The sequence below is a fragment of the Argopecten irradians genome, chromosome 3, assembly GCF_041381155.1.
Source record: "Argopecten irradians isolate NY chromosome 3, Ai_NY, whole genome shotgun sequence".
Lineage (NCBI taxonomy): Eukaryota > Metazoa > Mollusca > Bivalvia > Pectinida > Pectinidae > Argopecten > Argopecten irradians.
In genome coordinates this window covers 13,579,246-13,599,156 of record NC_091136.1, presented here as the reverse complement: position 1 = coordinate 13,599,156, position 19,911 = coordinate 13,579,246, and the positions used below count along the sequence as shown (strand labels likewise).

At 35.0% G+C, this 19,911-nt stretch overlaps 1 protein-coding gene across 1 annotated transcript; it reads left to right on the top strand.

Annotated features, from left to right (window-relative positions):
- Positions 1 to 4,461: 4,461 nt before the first annotated feature.
- On the top strand, positions 4,462 to 16,844 carry LOC138319478 (glutathione hydrolase 1 proenzyme-like). The gene is made up of 11 exons (XM_069262634.1): positions 4,462 to 5,240; positions 7,501 to 7,686; positions 8,047 to 8,270; positions 9,055 to 9,247; positions 9,469 to 9,632; positions 11,502 to 11,617; positions 12,463 to 12,660; positions 13,467 to 13,654; positions 14,416 to 14,656; positions 15,200 to 15,313; positions 15,641 to 16,844. The coding sequence occupies exons 1-11, from the start codon at positions 5,092 to 5,094 to the stop codon at positions 15,785 to 15,787; spliced, it is 1,920 nt and encodes a 639-aa protein (XP_069118735.1). The 5' UTR covers positions 4,462 to 5,091; the 3' UTR covers positions 15,788 to 16,844.
- The last annotated feature ends 3,067 nt before the right edge of the window (positions 16,845 to 19,911 follow it).

Below are 19,911 nucleotides of genomic sequence, written 5' to 3'. Positions count from 1 at the left end.
AACCGAACCTGAAAACAACACACATTTCCTTATCAAAATTGGTGAGAGAATTCGGAGTAACTTGCCACAGGTACGCAAAGCTACGTACAAGATCCCCGGGAGCCTCAGCGAGACCCCAACCTTAGAGCACCAAAACTGTCGCCACAAATTTGCTCTGCATCTTAACCATAGATACCAGGTACCAAAACAACACGCCGTGCAAAAGAACATTCCCCACAACGACACGAACAGTTTATGTACCAAATCTACCTACCATCAGAAGATGGACACATTCACTCAACAACATCGCTTGCCAAACAACGGCTACAAGGTAACAGGGGCCCCCGATGTCATCTATCAGGTCAAAATTGTCGCCTCGGAATCAGTATTTTAGAAGTGGGTATTCCATTGTTTTCAAGAGCACGTTAATATTACACGTTTTTAAATAAATGTCCGTCTGGAATTACTTGTCAATGTGTTTGTCTTTCTGACGTTGGACGATGTGCCCCACAGATAGCATGCAGTCTCGATGACACCCTTATATCTCTACGGTCTAATAGTCCGAAGGCCCATTAGTCCGAAGGTCCATTAGTCCGAAGGTCCAATAGTCCGAAGGTCCAGTAGTCCGAAGGCCCGTAATTCCGAAAATTAGTAAGTATTGCAAGTTATGTAGTTCATATAATTAATGTAAAGTTGTATTTTCAGAAAAAAAAATAAAAACATTTTTCTGCACTGCTGATACGACAATATCTATGGACGGCAAGTTGTCATTTCTTCATGGGATATTTCAAGGTCAAAATTACATCAAAATTAAAAATAATAGTAATAAAAAAGTTTTAAATATGTTACATTTGATAAGATATCTCACAAGCATACGATCTATGAATTATCTTACAAACATACAAGCTTTAAGGAGGTTCCGAACAGTGATCGAATGCGCCATTCGTTCGGACCTCCTCGGGTCAATGCGTGCATTCGGAACTGCATATGAAAACTCTTTTGTGACTAAGATTATGGAGAATAGCGATCTATATATTATCCGTCGAACGATATCTTACGTTTTAACGTTAAAATCAGGATAGTATAGTCGATAAACGAAGTATTTGTCGATATTGTACTTAGTTCGGTTTGCCGAAAGCTTGATACTGGGTGAAAATCAAAGTTTGTACGGTAGGTGTAGGACCTAGTTTTGACATACATTGTAGGCCTACCAGAAAAAATAATATTGTCAGATATTTGAATTTGGCAAGGCTAATATAACATGAAGCTACATGTATCTTTTGAGATGCAAATTACATAACTCATACAAACGGACTGATATATGCCGATACGGTCTTGATCTTGTACTGAATAAAATGAGATTTCATAACAATCTAGTGATGAAAATATTTTCAGTTCAACTCCGTTAAACTGTGAATATTTGACACTTAAATTAATACACATGTGTTTCAAGGAGATGCATAATTAAATCAAGATATTCCAATTTTGCCGAATACTCTAGTATAAAACTACAGATACAGAAATATTTTCATCTTTCCATCGCCCCACCCCTACTTTTCGTTCAATTTGTACATGTACAAGCTAGTATATTTCATGAATATTGCGTATGTAGATGTCTACATGTATCATGTTTAGCTAATATGATCCCCAATAAGCACTGACACGTTCGGGAAACAAGATTTTATTTACTGTATACATGTACGAAAAGACATAGGCCTAACTACTGTAATTAGATGATGCCTGTATTTCCCGTTTTGAGAAAATGCATGGAAGTACTCTCATTCAGTTGATCAAATACTATCTTACGAAAAAGCACATGAAGGCTAGTGTCAACATCAGTATTATATCTGTGATGTAGAAACTAAACATGTACATGTAGGCATAGACTAATTATTTTCCTGTCTACAGTAATGAGCTGAACGTAGATCGAGGATTCAGAATAAGAGATTTTTTTTCTTAGGCGTATACTTGCCGTATAGGTTATATTGAGGATCCAAAAAATCTGTTTTAGTTTACTTCGGATAATAAATATATATCTACATGTATTAGATATGCAGATATTTCCTCCAAAGACATACAGTTGTGTATGATGACATCGATTTTATCGATATTGTTGTGATCAAGTTGAAGTTATCAACTTCGATCGTTGTCACGTAGTACCTTTGCGTACGTTCACGGGACGTTAAGGGAAGGGAACCAGTCTATTATCAACTTCGATCGTTGTCACGTAGACGCTTTTCATCGTTACGATTTTGGCGCCAAATTCAAATTTATGCTTGAATATGTGCCTCAAACGACTATTGAAGCTAAGATATCTTGACGATGGAAAGATAGATTTTGATAAAATATTTTTCAGCTTAAACAATATAAAATCATGGATTGTCTAAAGGGTAATTGAAGTAGAATCTTTACACGGAATTTTCCATTTTCATTTTTCAGATATTATATCCAGGCAAAATAATGGCTTATTTGTGCCATTTCTTAGCTTTGTATAGCATCAAATCGGTGACATCGTGACATAAAATTAACAGGTATAACAATTTATATTATCAGACTATTACACTTTATGATATTCAATATATAAGATGTTCTTTATAAAAAATATTACCGCTCGATTTCGGTCTAATAATATAATTGTGAAAAAAGTGTCATTTTTTAGGGGGTAGGGGTATAGAAAGGCTAATTACTCAAAAATTCCGCGGTCAATTTTTTTTATATTCTTTCATCATAACCCAAACAACTGTTTTATTATGTGGACAAAAAATAAAGAAAATTAAACATCACAATTTTTTGAAATTAGGTATTTAAGTTGAAATTCAAATGCAAAAATTGGCCCTTTTTAGGCCTAATTTACACGCATTCGCGTGAAAAATTCACAATTATTGTATTTTTAAGAGTGGAAACGACATTGAGGTCATTGATAGCCATATAAACTTACATATTAAAGATAAAAAATGTTGTTGTTTGTAATATTTCAGTCAATTATCAAGCTTTGAATATATGTGTGTAAAATTGTATTTTGAGAAAAACAGACGGTAAAGTAGGGTTATTGAGAGTACAATATTTCCAAAACCGCACGATCAAATTTCAAATAAAAGCCTTAATAAACAGTTTATCAACCAATCTTTCGTAGAGCAAATTTTAAAGAAAATTAAACGAGAGGAATTTTTTAGGCCTAACTGTATCGAACCACCTTAAGATTTCCGATTGTAAGCCTTATGTACATTTTAATTTGATTACATTTGATGTATATAATCAAATTTTACCGAAGAATGACCTTAACTATACCTGTAAATGTCGTTATATTGTACAATAATTCAATTTTGCTTGTTATGAGCATTTTCATTGGCTTAAAAATTTACTTTATCAGCCCATAAAGGAAAAAAAATGGCGTCGCTGTTTGTAACGTTGCTTCTGATTGGCTGAGATGACGGCGTAATGATTTCATAGACAAAATAGTCCCAAAATGAATTCTGAATATTGAAGAGATTACATTAAATAAATTGAATTATAAGGATTAATTTGAATGGATTTTTATGTTATGGAGATATAACACAAAAATCTGAGTGTACTCTCATCATAAACCGCTTCGCGGTTTATTTAGAGTACACTCAGATTTTTGTGTTATATCTCCATAACATAAAAAATCTATTCAAGTTAATCCTTAAATATGTACATGTATTTAAAGACTTATTTTTGCGATTCCTTCCCCTTTCTTTGACTTATCAATTCTACCCTTAAAGGCCCATTGCCCTTTCCGGAGCAAAATATAAAGGTTTCTTAATAAACATTAATAACATCAGAAAATGCATACCGATGACCTAAAATATGATTACGACACCAAACGTATGCAAGATTTCCTGCGTAATACATGAAAACAGTGGAGAGTCAATTCGCTGTTTTGCCGTCTGGCGCAGTGATAGTCAACTACTGTACCGCGCGGTATTTAGGACGACGGCGGGAAACATAATACGACCCGCGTTATGAAAATAAACATTTTATTTATCTTAATCAAATCGTTCAGAATGTGATGATAAATGAAGTATTAACGGTAAGTTAATCATTTTTAAGACTCTACAAAAATATCGATCTTGTTTTACATTCCCATTTTAAAAATTAAAAGCCGTTTCGGAAAGGTAGTGGGCCTTTAATAACGGAAATGGTCCGCATAATGATATTTTGGGAGGAGATGCTACACAGGATTGCATTGTACATGTAGAATGCATATACTCTATAATACGTTTACGTATTTCAAGATTATACTATTTTTTCAAATTCCCAACATTTCGTTGTTTATTATCATTTCTCGTATCAAATCTACAAAGTCACATACATGCAAGTTTACCTTAGCAAATTTACAACAAATCTTTTGCTTCAAAAACTGTAATAAACGTTTGTTTCATTTCAAGTACAATACGGTTCGCATATAAATTACAGTTATATTTTCTGTTTTCGGACTATCGGGCCTTCGGACTATTGGGCCGTAGGTATATTAGGCGGTCACCATGGAGGTGGTCTCCATTGCATGATCGTAAAAGGTGACTAAAATTAGGATACCACGACCCGAGCACCACACTTCGGGAGCTCTTCTGTATATGATGTGTAGTTGCTGGAATTGGATTTTCTCTATGCTGTTTTATTCGCCTATGTCGCCTCAGAGTAGTGGCAGAGTTCTGCAGGTCCCTTGCCAGATTCAAGCTTAACCTCGTTCATGGGAATATCACTATTTGGAATGAGGTCCCGTTCTCAAATAGCTTATATTAGGTCATAGTGTAATGGTTAGGCCTACCTAATTTCATAGTTTCACAAAGCGCTCGTATGATTCGGCCAAAAACGGGGCTCGTCCGTGCTCTCCACTTGTCGCTTGTTGTCACGCTGATGTAGCCCACGCGGTGTTTAATATTCAAGCGTCAGATTAACAAAGATGATAGGTCAAGGTATCTGCTTGGAAATGTCAACAAAGTTGTGAATGTGATTCGGGTGAAAAACTGGACCTAAACAATGACTATGCATACGGGTAGTGATACGTATCATTAATGGAAAGACACGTGTAATTTGACAGAGAATTTGCGAAGTTTCATTTACGTGCTGTTTGGTAAAGAGGAATTGAATATGTCGAAAATACGAACAGCTGGTAGGCCTATGTCAAGTGAGCCAGAACAACGGGAACCATTGCTTCTTGACAATGATTCCGAGTTTGTTAGTTATTATGACGAGGAGGACATCAGAAAAAGGGTGACAAAGAAGGACAAGACGTCCAGGTAAGTACAGTCATGGAACAAAAGTATATTATAAAAAAAAAAAGACAGCATGTACAATATACAATGTTTTTTTCCACACCCCGTACTTGTACATAATTTGTAAACCTAAACTTTTTTTCTATTTTTGAAATGTTAGTAAATTCCAGATTCTCATATTTCAAATTTAGTACTGTATTTTAGGGCGTATAGTCCGCACCCGCGTGCCTATACAGGTGCGTTTTTTGAGATTTATTCTGAAAAAAAAATACAAAAAAGAAGAAAAATATAAACTTTTGCATTACCATTCAAATGTTTTGCATGGCGTCTAAACACTCTTTAGGAACAAAGTCCCTTTTCCTTTCTTCCCTTCCTTTCTTCCTTTTTTGTTACCCTCTCCCTATATATATTTCATATATTACACCTGCAGTATATAATGCACGAGTAACAGTTGTGTTTATGTTTCTTTTTATGTGTACTGATTTACATTTTGTTGGTGTTTTGCACATATACATGTTTAAACAAGTACAGTGTGCATGTATATCTTTTCTGTATACCATTATAATCTTTTGATATGCAATTAAGATATGCAAATGCAGGATACTGTCCTTTTTACAGCAGAAAGGACATTTGTTATTCCGACGACGACAACAACAAGCATTAAACGGTTCCATTGCATGCATCATTTTAGACACACTATCAATAACTAAAGGGAGCAATGTTCTAACAGAGAACAGCTCATTTAATCTCTGTGATGCTCATGTCATTTGAGTTCTGAAGCGTGCATTGTGGACAGGTTGTTGTTTTATTTGTCATCAGTTTTTATGGATGAAACAACTCAATTGTGTTATGACCATCCTGATGGAACAGAGGTTTCAACTAAAAAAAGGTAACACATTACATTTTCATAACTAGGGAAAGCAAAAAAAAAAAAAAATGCATTGAATTTCATAAAATAGATATTAGCTAATAGATAGTGATAATCAAAGCAAAGTTTAATGCACATTATAAATATTATAATAACCAAGCATTTCAGTAAACAGCAATACTATGTATCTTACCTAAATTCTCAAAAGAAAGTTAATAGTCTCCCAAATGGCTTATGACAAGAATTCCTGAGCCACACACACATTTTTTTCATTTCACTGCATTTGTAAAAAATGTATCTTATCAAAACAATACACTTAAAAAGTATCACTTGACTAACACTATGTATATTCAGAAACATATATACCTAGAGATTGGCAACTCCTCTATTTTTACGATCAGCAGATGTACCTCTGTATGTCTCTAGGGTTTTTCCGATAAACTCTTAAAGATGCTCCACCTCTGACAAATGGTGTTTTTTTCACTATCTAAAACGGGAGCCGACCATTTAGTATTTTTCTTCCATTACAAAAAATACTTACTTTACACCATTATCACCATTGAAAAGGTCGAGCTTCTAATTTTACTTCAAGTTAAACATATGAAAAATAATTACTTGCATCCCGAAAAAAATCTGTGGCACTATATCCTATATGGAATGAAGTACTGATTGCGCATGCACCAAAGGCAAAATAAATTATTTCATATCATTTTCTGTGTTAATTAGACATATATATACAGGATTAAACACCAATCATTGTTCAAATGAAGAATATCATTTATGTTCTGTCAGCGATGGAGCATCTTTAAATAGTTAAATACAGCAGAACGACTCTGATATGTTATAAAAGTTTCTATACTGGTAATTTTCAGATGGTTTGAGTACGATATTGGAAAGAAGAAATAATATTTTAACTCATATATATTAATAAAACAAAATACACTTCCGGATTTGAAGGTCTGGTTTTCAAAAAACCAGAATGCACATTCTTGGGCTGTTAAGGACAATTTGAAAACTTCTGAACTTTTATTCCTTATCAAAGTAATCCTCATATGTTTATAACAGTTTAGAAGTGTACAGAAAAAACCTTTAAGCACATATATATATGTAATGCCGACTGTAGTTGCTGCTGAATTGTCAATCTCTGTACTGTATGCATGTTTCTGATATAAGTCAATTTGCTATAATAATAATAATATGATATGCTGAACCGAGATACCAACCCATCTCTTTACTGTCCACTCGCATATTGCAGTTTTATGTTTTGTTGTCTCTTGTTATTTAAATCTAATCGCATCTAAGGGAAATAACTCCTCTTGTTACAGATCACGTACTGTAGTGAAGTGCATATGGTTCATCTAAAGGACATAACTAGTGTTGATACATCTAAGGGAGACCATATCTTTTGTTTTACAGAACACAGTTTTGTGTGTTTGTTGTATTTGCTGTCCTGGTGATCATAGCTCTGGCTGTTGGTTTGTTTTTCCTGACAAATGGTACAAAACCTGGAACTCCCAAGCCACACCCGTCCCCTTCTGTCCTTGGAAAATATAAACATGCTGCACTGGCTACTGATCATTCAATTTGTTCTGAAATTGGGAGGTAAGATTTTAAAATAGAAAATTGCCTAATTATCATTTTATGATATAGTGTAATGATGTAGAAAGTAAGACTAAAAAGCTGTAAATCTGTATTGAATATACATTATAGAGTTACTAAAACATTGACTTTATTTTACAGAGGAGTGTATATTCATTGAAATTCAATAACTCTTTTCAATGTTAGTCTGTTCAAATTAGTTAAATGAAGAATGGCTGCTCATTTGGGTTAAGATTAGTATAATTAGAGCAAGGTATTTAAACAGTCATAGTCTAGCAATGTTTAAAGGAATGACTGTGCATTTGTATCATATTGATAACAATTTAAGTGTTTCTGTATATCAACAATATTTGAATTTTACAGAAAAATACTGCAGGATCAAGGCGGCAGTTCTGTGGACGCTGCTCTAGCCGTTCAGGTGTGTTACTCTGTCATACAGCCTCAGAGCAGTGGAATTGGAGGCGGATTCTTCATGGTTGTGTACAACAAAACAAGTCAGCAGGGAACTGCCATCGACGCCCGCGAAGTCGCTCCACTAGCTGCCTCAGAGGACATGTATGTCAATAAACCAGGGGAGTCAGAAGTAGGTAAGTGGAATATAGATGTTTATGTAAGTCAGGAGAGGTCAAAGCCACATTTACTTTCACCTTACAGGTATTATATTATCAATAACTCTCTATGATGAGATTTTCTATAAATTCATTGTTTTTTTGTCAAATATTTTATCTGTATGTTTAAAAATTTGATACTATGCACACATGAGCAAAATCTTTGGTGCTTATTTGTACGCTGGGTCAAAGGTGATGAAAATATTATAATAATCTGTATTATAACATCTCAAAAAACTATTAAGGCCTCAAAATCTCTTGTGTGTAGTGCAGCAGTAATATGCATTCTTTAAGATGCTCCACCGCAGACAGAGCATAAATGATATTCATTATTTGAACAATAATTGGTGTTTAATCGTGTATATATATGTCTTATTAACACAAAAAAATAATATAAAAATAATCTACCGTTTTTTTGCTTTTGATGCATTCGCAATCAGTACTTTATTCCATAAAGGATATAGTGCCACAGAATTTTTTCGGGATGCAATTAATTATTTTTCATATTTTCAACTTGAAGTAAAATTAGAAGCTCAGACTTTTCAATGGTGGTAATGGTGTAATGTAAGTAACGTTTTTAACTTAAGAAAATTACTAAATCATCTGTTCCTGTTATTGGTAGTGAAAAAATACCATTTGTCGGCGGTGGAGCATCTTTAAGATGATACATTTTATTCCTGCCAATATTTTTTGTTAATGTACAGGAGGACAGTTGACTGAAGTTCCATCATCATTTTTGTTTTGCTATTTTGTTATTTCTTAGGAGGAAAGTCAATTGCAGTTCCATCAGAAATCAAGGGGTACAAGGAAGCCCATGAAAAGTTTGGCCGCCTGCCGTGGTCAGCCATATTTAATCCGTCCATTAAACTCTGTGAGGATGGGTTCCCAGTGCCAAAACACTTAGAAGATTATTTTATTAAGGAAAGAAACAAACTCTCAAAGGATCCTGATACTATGTAAGTACTTACACTTAGAGGATTATCTTATCAAATATTCTAAAACTATTCAAAATTGATATTTTCACTGGAGTGAAATATATTGCTTTGATAATGTTCACCATAAAATCTTATATTTCACTGCAGAAAATGTAACCTTTTGTCTAGTGTAATCTTGTTTGAGTTTGGTAAGCTTTAGTATGTTTTCCAATATCTGTATTCATTCTGTTTCATTTTTACAGCAAGACATATACAAATCCCGCCACTGGTGACCTCTATAAGGCTGGGGAGATAATGAAACTACCAGCGTTAGGGAAAACACTTAAAACCATAGCAACAGAAGGGGCAGAAAGTTTCTATACTGGTAACCTATCTAAAGATATTCTACTGGATCTTAAAGACAAAGGTACGGCATATATGTTATACAACATTTCAGAGAGCATTCCATTGGCTTTCAAGATCAGATGCATTCTCTGTGTCTAAAATAGCAAAACAAGGTCATTCCTTAGGCTTCTATGTCACAGGCCAGAGCACTGTACCTCACCTGCATCTCCAAGACACTGACCATCAGTTCTCAAGATAAAATATGTGATTCTTTCTGTTATTAAAGTCAAAAGTGTTGTCTTTATCTCATCAACAATGTCCAAGGTCATTTCATTTTTTTCTGTGGTTAAAGTGCTCATTATCTCATACTCCATCTCAAGGGTCATTGCATTTGTTCTTCAGTTAAAATGTGTGCTTCATATATCATGTATACACATTATTTTGTTGAGCTATTGAGTTAATTTTTAGCTCACCTGGTCCAAAGGACCGAGGTGAGCTTATGGGATTACCCGCAGCGTCCGGCGTCTGTCGTCCGTCGTCCGGCGTCCGTCAACAATCGACTTCTTCTCCATAACCGCTGGTCAGATTTCAACAAAATTTGACTAGTAGCATCCTTATGGGCTACTAACTGAAAATTGTACAAATGATGGGGCTGACCCCCGGGGGCCTGAGGGGCGGGGCCAAAAGGGGTCAATTTGGCTATTTCCATATAAACGACTTCTTCTCTGAAACCAAGCATGGGATAGCACCCATAATGCAATGGTAGCATCCTTATAGGGTGGGGATTCAAAATTGTACAAATGATGGGGCTGACCCCCCGGGGGCCTGAGGGGCGGGGTCAAATGGGGTCAATTTGGCTATTTCCATATAAACGACTTCTTCTATGGAACTAAGCATGAGATAGCACTCATAATGCAATTGTAGTATGGTTATAGGGTGGGGATTCAAAATTGTACAAATGATGGGGCTGACCCCCGGGGGGTCTGAGGGGCGGGGTCAAAAGGGGTCAATTTGGCTATTTTCATATAAACGACTTCTTCTCTGAAACCAAGCATGGGATAGCACCCATAATGCAATGGTAGCATCCTTATAGGGTGGGGATTCAAAATTATGCAAATGATAGGGCTGACCCCCCGGGGGCCTGAGGGGCGGGGTCAAAAGGGGTTAATTTGGCTATTTTCATATAAACGACTTCTTCTCTGAAACCAAGCATGGGATAGCACCCATAATGCAATGGTAGCATCCTTATAGGGTGGGGATTCCAAATTGTGCAAATGATGGGGCTGACCCCCCGGGGGCACTGAGGGGCGGGGGTCAAAAGGGGTTATTTTGGCTATTTCCATATAAACGATTTCTTCTCTGAAACTAAGCATGGTATAGCACCCATAATGCAATGGTAGCATCCTTGTAGGCTAGGGATTCAAAATTGAGCAAATGGTAGGGCTGACCCCCGGGGGCTTGAGGGGCGGGGTCAAAGTGGTCAATTTCCATATAAATGACTTTTTCTCTGCAACTTAACATGGGATTGTGCTCATAAATGCAATGGTTACATCCTTATAGGGTTTGGGATTCAAAATTTTGCAAATGATGGGGCTAACCCCCCTGGGGCCTGAAGGGTGGGGTTCAAAAAGGGGTCAATTTGGCTATTTCCATATAAACGACTTCTTCTCTGCAACTAAGAATGGAAGAGCACTTATAATGCAATGGTAGCATCCTAATAGGGTTGGGATTTGAAATTGTACAAATGATAGGGCTGACGCCCGGGGCCTTAAACGGCAATAGATGCGAGGTCAAAAAGGTCAATTAGGCTACTATTTTCATATATCTATAGGAACCTTGTATTGGATAGCGTTAATGGTATCAATAGCATCATTGTATGGCATTGTGTGATTCAAAATTAAAACTTTGGGAGTCAATTTTTGCTTATTTTTCTAATTGTCAAACCTCTCAGTGTGTCCGAAGATTGAGGTCATTATGGGGTCAAACAGTCAGTATAGGATCAAACCTCTCATAGTGTCAGACAGTGTGGTTCCCATGGGGTCAAGCATCTTAGTGTCAGAGGTTGAGGTAAGTATGAGGTCAATCGTCTAAATGTCAGAGGTTGAAGTATGTGTGAGGTCAAACTTCTGCATTTCAAACCAGACTAATAAATAGGATTTATTTGACATGATTTGTTTAAAGGGACAATTCACTCATGCTAATTCTTTTACGTAACCAAGAAGCAAAATATGGCATAAATTTATTGTTCTACATTTCTTATAAAACGCATAACATGAAATATTGACAAATTCCACGCCATTGTTTAGTATTTTAATTGATACCGTCGTAATTACAAATCGTTTATCAATACGATTAAGCAGGTACAGTATGTACGCTGTACCCATATCCGAGCCAAAGTCACACATGTTAAACAAATGCAATACATAACCACTGTGGAGGTGATCAAATGATTTTTTAGGCAAGACAATTCACCTGATAAGGTGAACACATTACTGTCAGAGTGATTTGAGCAGTTCTAGACAAAAGTTGGATTACTCTACAAGCAAGGGACAGGGTTCGGGATACAAGATGTTTGACCACAATGTGTAAAGGCGGACAGCGAACGAGTTTGAGCATTTCACACGCATTTCACCACCATGGGCTTTTCTGGCATGTCACAGTAAAACAGACTGGTCTAATTTCCATTACAACTGGGCTTTTTACGATATATGTACAAATTTAAATGTTCTCTTAAGACTGAATTTTCCCTTTAACAATTCATTGTATAATAACATGATATTTTTTTTCTTGGTGATGAATAACTGTGACCTTTGCCTGATAGTGAATTCCATTATCAATTATATAATATGTGTATTTAAATTATATATATATATGTTACGAGTGTCTTTTATTATTGTTTACAATATACACAGGAAAACAATTCCAATATTTTTCAATGTCAAACATTTTGCTATTTAATGTGTTTCCTAGGTTACCAGATTACCCCAGGAAAGAAATTGAACAAAGAAGATAAACTTTTAGCCTACCATCGCATTACTGAAGCTTTCAAGTTCGCTTACGCCAAGCGTACAGACATGGGGGATCCGAAATATGTCAAGCATGTAGATGGGGTAAGTATATAATGCAGTACATTGTGATGGCTGTGTATTATTTAATTTGACTGGTTCATGTCTTATTAGAATTAACAAGTCATAACATGCTCTGTTGGATGAATTTCGGTTATTAGTTTTTATAGTCATCATGTTTTGTCTGTCAACTTCTGCCCGTCTGTGACGCTAATTTTTTTTACTGCTAGTCATTTGGACCCAACCTTGTACCTTTGTAAACCCCAAAATTTTACTAGTCCGACTATTTAATCACTAGTCTAAATATACAGCTGTTTAGCTTCAGCGCTTCAAATTCAGTCATGATCAGTTTACAATTTTTTAACCAAATTGCAGTCTGGATGCTTTCGTGAACACAAATTCTCACAAAATGATGCATCCGGACTGAAATAATCGCGGAAAGTATGCACTCAAAATGTGTTGAAAAATGCAATTGACCACCATTCTTGTAAATGTAGCATTTAACGATATCAATCGAATGGGGAGCCACTAGTCCAATCGGACTAGTTCATTACAATTGGCACTAGTCTGACGGTAAAATTACTAGTCATGGGCATCGGACTAGTGCTTAAAGTTGCAGATTGTTCTGCTGTGCCCCGTCTGAAGTGCATAAACTTTTCACAATTTAAACTCTTTCTCTAGTTGTACCAGTGCAATTTAGCTGAAACTGCTATTTGGCTGAAATTTACCTGAAATGATCTTGACATGGTCCCGACAAAGTGTTGTTATTTTTCAGGTTGATCTGAAATCCAAGATGACCACCATAGCCGCCATTTTGAAAACACATTTTGAATTTCTGTTTTCTTCTTTAGCTTGTTGCCAATCTGACGTCTATGCATTATGCTGATGCCATACGTAGACTGATATGGGACAACGCCACCCACGACTGGCCTTACTATGGACCTACCTATTATGACAAGTATAAAACCAGCACCGCACATGTATCAGTCGTAGGGAATGACGGTCTGGCTGTGGCTGTCACCACCACTGTTAATCTCAGGTGAGTGGTCAGGAAGGAGGTGGCTGGAGTGGAGGGGCTGGTGGAGGGAGGGGTCTCCGAATGAAGAATCTTTAGGGGGAATGTGTGTGGATTTACAGGGTGTTGGAAACAGGATATGGAAGGTTATATTTTTTGGACATTATTATAAGGGATTAAAATCTGGATATGTAAACAAGAGTATGGTTTGGGGTGCTAAGGAAGGAAAAGACCTTAGGATGTGGTAGGACATGGTTTGGAGATCTTCTGAAAGAAGGGCCTCTGGATAACAAATATCGTTTGGAGGTCTCTTACTCTGGATAACAAATATTGTTTGGAGATCTATCTTACTCTGGATAACAAATATTGTTTGGAGCTCTTTTACTCTGGATAACAATTATTGTTTGGAGGTCTTTTACTCTGGATAACAAATATTGTTTGGAGGTCTCTTACGCTGTTTTGGAGATCTTAAGAGGAAAAAGGGCTAGGATGACATGGTTATGGTTTTAGTACCTTAAACGAGAGAGACATGAATAAAGAAGAGTATGGTTTTGGATGATGTTGGATATAGGACTCTTGAGTAGTAATTGTTTCAGAAACTTGTACTAAATGATTATATTATGTTAATTAAATTATATTATATTTCATAAAATATTTCTGTGAGAGTTGATAAGCAAAAAAAAAAAATAAGTATAAAAACTTTCAAGCCAAATTTTATTTTAACTTTAACGTGTCTATGATAATATTGGCTGATTATACTAGGCTATGTTCTTTCCTTGGTATAGGTTTGGTTCGGGAGTGATGGGATCCAGGACGGGTATTCTATTTAATGATGAGATGGATGACTTCTCTACCCCTAATGTAACTAATTATTTTGGTGTCGCCCCGTCACCAAGTAATTTTATTCGGCCTGGTAAACGACCTGTGTCCTCAATGTGTCCTGCTATCCTAATAACAAAGGACAATAAAATCAAAATGGTCTCGGGGGCTGCAGGAGGCACACGTATCACAACTGCTACAGCATATGTAAGTAGTTCTAGTGTTCTGTATGCTGTTTTAAGTGGTGTCGACAGCTTTATTCCCATTAAATAGCACAGTATGATGTAGATTATAAAAGTGATGTCATCATCTATGTTCCTTTATAATGATGAAATTTGACAGTAGTTGATTATGTATTATCGACACCTTGATTCCTGTTAATGGTGAGACGATGATGTAATATTAGATAAAATAATAATGCTTACTTTGAATTTCATTGTATTGGAGAGATTTTGTGGTAATTGGTTTAAATGATGTCATGATGTATGTTTCTTTGTAATAATGATATTTGGTAGATTATTAAGATATCTATGTTCATTTTAATGTTGAGATTTGATAATTAGACATGTATGTACCTTTGATGGTAGCTATAACATCCTTTACCCCGACCTCAATAATGGATGGATGGAAGAACACACCTTCTGTCAATGAAATGAGCCACTCAAATGTGACGAATTGGGACTAGTAAACATAATGAAATGAATCAGTGAAAATACCCCAGGAAAAAAAATTTACCTACTTTTTTTTCAGGTAATGATAAATTCGTTATGGTTTGGTGACAATGTTAAGGAGGCTGTGGACTATCCCCGGATACACCATCAGCTGCTTCCTCCGGAGATATCCCACGAGGCACGCTTTCCTCAGGTATAGATCCTCAGCCATATATTATCATTCTTGTTTTAGAGTTCTTGTACCTTTGTTAGTAAGTAAAGCATTGGTGGACATTACAACCATTTGCACCTAAATAGTAAGCATTTGTGGTTTAATGTTTTGTGCAAATGAAGATAAAATTTTGGTGATGATTCGGAAAATGTTCGAGAATTGAAATCTATACTTTTATACAATTCTAATACATGTTATTTTGAATAAGATGCTTTTTTCTGTTACCTGGTAAAATATTCATTTTCATACATTTACTGAAATATTTGTGTGTGCTTTGTGAAACTGCTCAACTTCTTTGGGTTTTTTCAGTATTATATCGATGGACTGAGGGAATTAGGACACAATGTAACACTATCCAGTTCTTTCGCTGTAGTCAATGCTATAACTGGGGACGGTAACTGGTATTACGCTAACTCCGACTATAGAAGGCCTGGCAGTAATCCAGATGGGTTCTGATTGCTCAACGCTTTCAGGCATAAGTGGGAATATCGTCGACTACTAAATGGTATGGCAGTAGTCTACATGGATTATCTTTAAACAAATATTCTGAAATTCATGTTATAATCAACAAAAGGTCCTTAGGGCTTATCTAGCCACAATTTGAATATTGTATGATTCATAAAAGGAACAAAGTTATATGTGTGGAACAAGAGAGTTTCCTCAACATAGAACTGGCTTGGTAAGAAATGACAAGAGCATTGGTCTGTTAGTTAACGATTAGAGAGGAGGATGAAGTAGTCACAGACATGGGACATCCAAATAATATTGTTCACATTAGTTATTTATCCAAGAGTCAGTAGATGGCGGCTTCATTATGTATGGTTAGTATGGTATTTCTATCCTGAAATCGTTTTTATAGTATCTTTCACTAGATTATTTACTAGAAATATCTCTGTATACTTTGATACTCAAGACATTCACAAATTTAATCAACAAAACGGTATACTTATATATATTGAAAGGTGATAAAGAGAAAGAAAGAATTTTGATGAGTTACATATTAATGAAAACATATTCGTAGCTGCATGTATCAGTTACTCTGAGAATGGAAATGTGATTTAAAATGACTTTGAAAGGCCATCTTATTATGGTATATACACAAATGAAAAGCTATTGTTAGAACTCAGCAGAAGTCTTAAAATACTGCAGGAACCTGGGAAACCCAAGAGTGGTCATATGAGAGCTAAAGATGCAAAGATGCACTTTCTAATGGACCAGGAATAGGGTGACACAGCTGAAGTTTAACATAGCTACATATGTGCAGAAATGACGATATTGTGATTAGAAATATTGAAATATATTTCTTATGGTGATGTCAACGTTAAAAAAAATTGATAATATTTTATAATTCAACAAAAGATTATCATGTATGTGCCAGCTAATGCGATTCCTCATGATATTTTCACAAAAATGACGTTATTTTACACATCTTAAAGTGTAATGTGTAAAACCTGGGAATATTGATATATTTTTTAAAACTTTATCCTAATTAATTTTTTGCTGCAAAACTTGATTATATGCTATTCCAAGGGGACGGTAACTGGTATTACGCTAACTCCGACTATAGAAGGCCTGGCAGTAATCCAGATGGGTTTCTGATTGCTCAACGCTTTCAGGCATAAGTGGGAATATCGTCGACTACTAAATGGTATGGCAGTAGTCTACATGGATTATCTTTAAACAAATATTCTGAAATTCATGTTATAATCAACAAAAGGTCCTTAGGGCTTATCTAGCCACAATTTGGATCAAACACAGCGATTAGCTTGGGACAATCCAAATAATATTGTTCACATTAGTTATTTATCCAAGAGTCAGTAGATGGCGGCTTCATTATGTATGGTTAGTATGGTATTTCTATCCTGAAATCGTTTTTATAGTATCTTTCACTAGATTATTTACTAGAAATATCTCTGTTTACTTTGATACTCAAGACATTCACAAATTTAATCAACAAAACGGTATACTTATATATATTGAAAGGTGATAAAGAGAAAGAAAGAATTTTGATGAGTTACATATTAATGAAAACATATTCGTGGCTGCATGTATCAGTTACTCAGAGAATGGAAATGTGATTTAAAATGACTTTGAAAGGCCATCTTATTATGGTATATACACAAATGAAAAGCTATTGTTAGAACTCAGCAGAAGTCTTAAAATACTTACTGCAGGAACCTGGGAAACCCAAGAGTGGTCATATGAGAACTAAAGATGCACTTTCTAATGGACCAGGAATAGGGTGACACAGCTGAAGTTTAACATAGCTACATATGTGCAGAAATGACGATATTGTGATTAGAAATATTGAAATATATTTCTTATGGTGATGTCAACGTTAAAAAAATTTGATAATATTTTATAATTCAACAAAAGATTATCATGTATGTGCCAGCTAATGCGATTCCTCATGATATTTTCACAAAAATGACGTTATTTTACACATCTTAAAGTGTAATGTGTAAAACCTGGCAATATTGATATATTTTTTAAAACTTTATCCTAATTAATTTTTTGCTGCAAAACTTGATTATATTTTCCAAGGATCAAACACAGCTGCTTATTTGTAGTCGTTATCAACATGACGAAGATGACTATAATCGTCGTTCTGTTGTACTAATGGGTTCCTCTAGATCTGTACAGAAACATATATGCATATATGTTTATGCTGTGTACTGTGGACAACTGAGTCGATGCTGTAAAGTGAAGCTGTTACACATTTTATCAGAGTATTTAATGTTAAAAAACAATGGGATGCTTTTATATATGCTATGTTTATGACTCTTAACGGTTAAGATAATATCATCAATGGCAGACCAATATGTATGTCCATATTATGTGATAAATGTAAATATCCCTCAATTATTTTACCTGAGAATAGGCCAGGGTAACATGATATCATTATTGCGCCTGTTTCCCATATTATTAAATTAGTTTAAATTTTCCTTGTGTCTGTACTAAGCATTGCATAAATAATAGTTGTTCGATTAATTATGATTATATTCAATTTTTTGTAAACGATCATTGATAAGTTAACTTGTACAAGTATTTTCTATGAAATTGTTTTGTAATATAGTTAACGGAAAGCTAATCTGCGTTAAGAATATATCTCGATGGTATTGCCTTAGTACGGAGATGTGTCAGAGAAATAAGTTTCCTTATACATGTACATTATATCAGATCATCTCTGACTAGTTATTTTCCTCATCAGCAGGTACTATGCAATACATTTCTTTGATTACAATACATGTATATCCATAATTCAGTCTGCAGTTAGTTGTTTACAGTGATTTAGTCACAATTAATGAAATACTTCATTGTCGCTGATGTTACCAATACTATTTAAGATGCCCAACCGCCGACAGAGCAAAAACAGTATTTATCATTGGGATACCTATTGATGTAAAATCGTGTCTGTGCAGTCAATATCTCATTCCATACAGGGCATTCAGTGCCACAGACTATTTTGAAATGCAATTGATTATCTTAAATACTTTTCATCAGAAGTAAAATATTAAGAAGCCCAAATTTGTCAACGATGGTAATGTTGTAAAGTGAGTAACTTTTGATCCTGCTCTTGTATTTTAATAGATAACAATTAGCATTCGTCAGCAGTGTACATGTAGCACCTTTATTGATAACATTACAGTTTTAATCCTACAGTAAAATCTGGGTTTTAAATATATTTTTTTTTTATTTATTGCCTCTAACTTTGTCGCTGTGACATGTTTTTTTACTTTTTTTATTTTATTAATTGTCTTTGCCATCATATTAACTGCAACTTAGGATGATAATATATTATTATGTTCATAATCGCTTAATTATTTTTATTGATTTTTCTCGCAGCTTGTGGCAGATTTTTGGTGTAAAATATAGTTTTCAATTTTTTTTCTTTGTTCAAGTCATTTTTGTGGCCTTATTAATCGATATGTGTTATGTTTTTACTTTCGATGTAAAACCTTTATTGATTTTCAGATATTATCAATGCTTTTACTAGTATATGATTCAGGGTATGAATTATTGTTTCGATATTCTGTTTCACTGTGTGGTACTTGTTAGACGTGTCGTTTTCCTTGGTGTTATTGTAGTGTTAAGTTATATGCCTGAAAGGAGTGTGGATGGAAAGTAAATTAAAATCCCTATGGTTTGGTAATATACATTGTACATCTACATGTAAGAGATAGATAGACGGTTATAAAGGGTATCTTTTACTTTTATCTCATAGATGGGTTATTCATGTCTTTTCTGGTTTGGTAATTCATGGATCATGTAGATATTATATGGAATAGTCCGGTATTATTTACCTATTACATATACTTGTAATGGAATAGACCGGTATTACTTACCTATATATTAAATGTACATGTAAAGCGATAACCCGGTATTATTTTTTACATATAGGGTATCAAACAGGAATTTAATGTTCTAGCGCTTTGATAGTAAAGGGACGTTTTACCCATCCATGATCATGTGTTAGTCCGAAGTTTTAACTTGTCACTTACATATTTCACAAAGAAATATTTTGTGCTTATGTTGGTTGGTTAAACATTATACGCCATGATAATGATGCACTCATATCT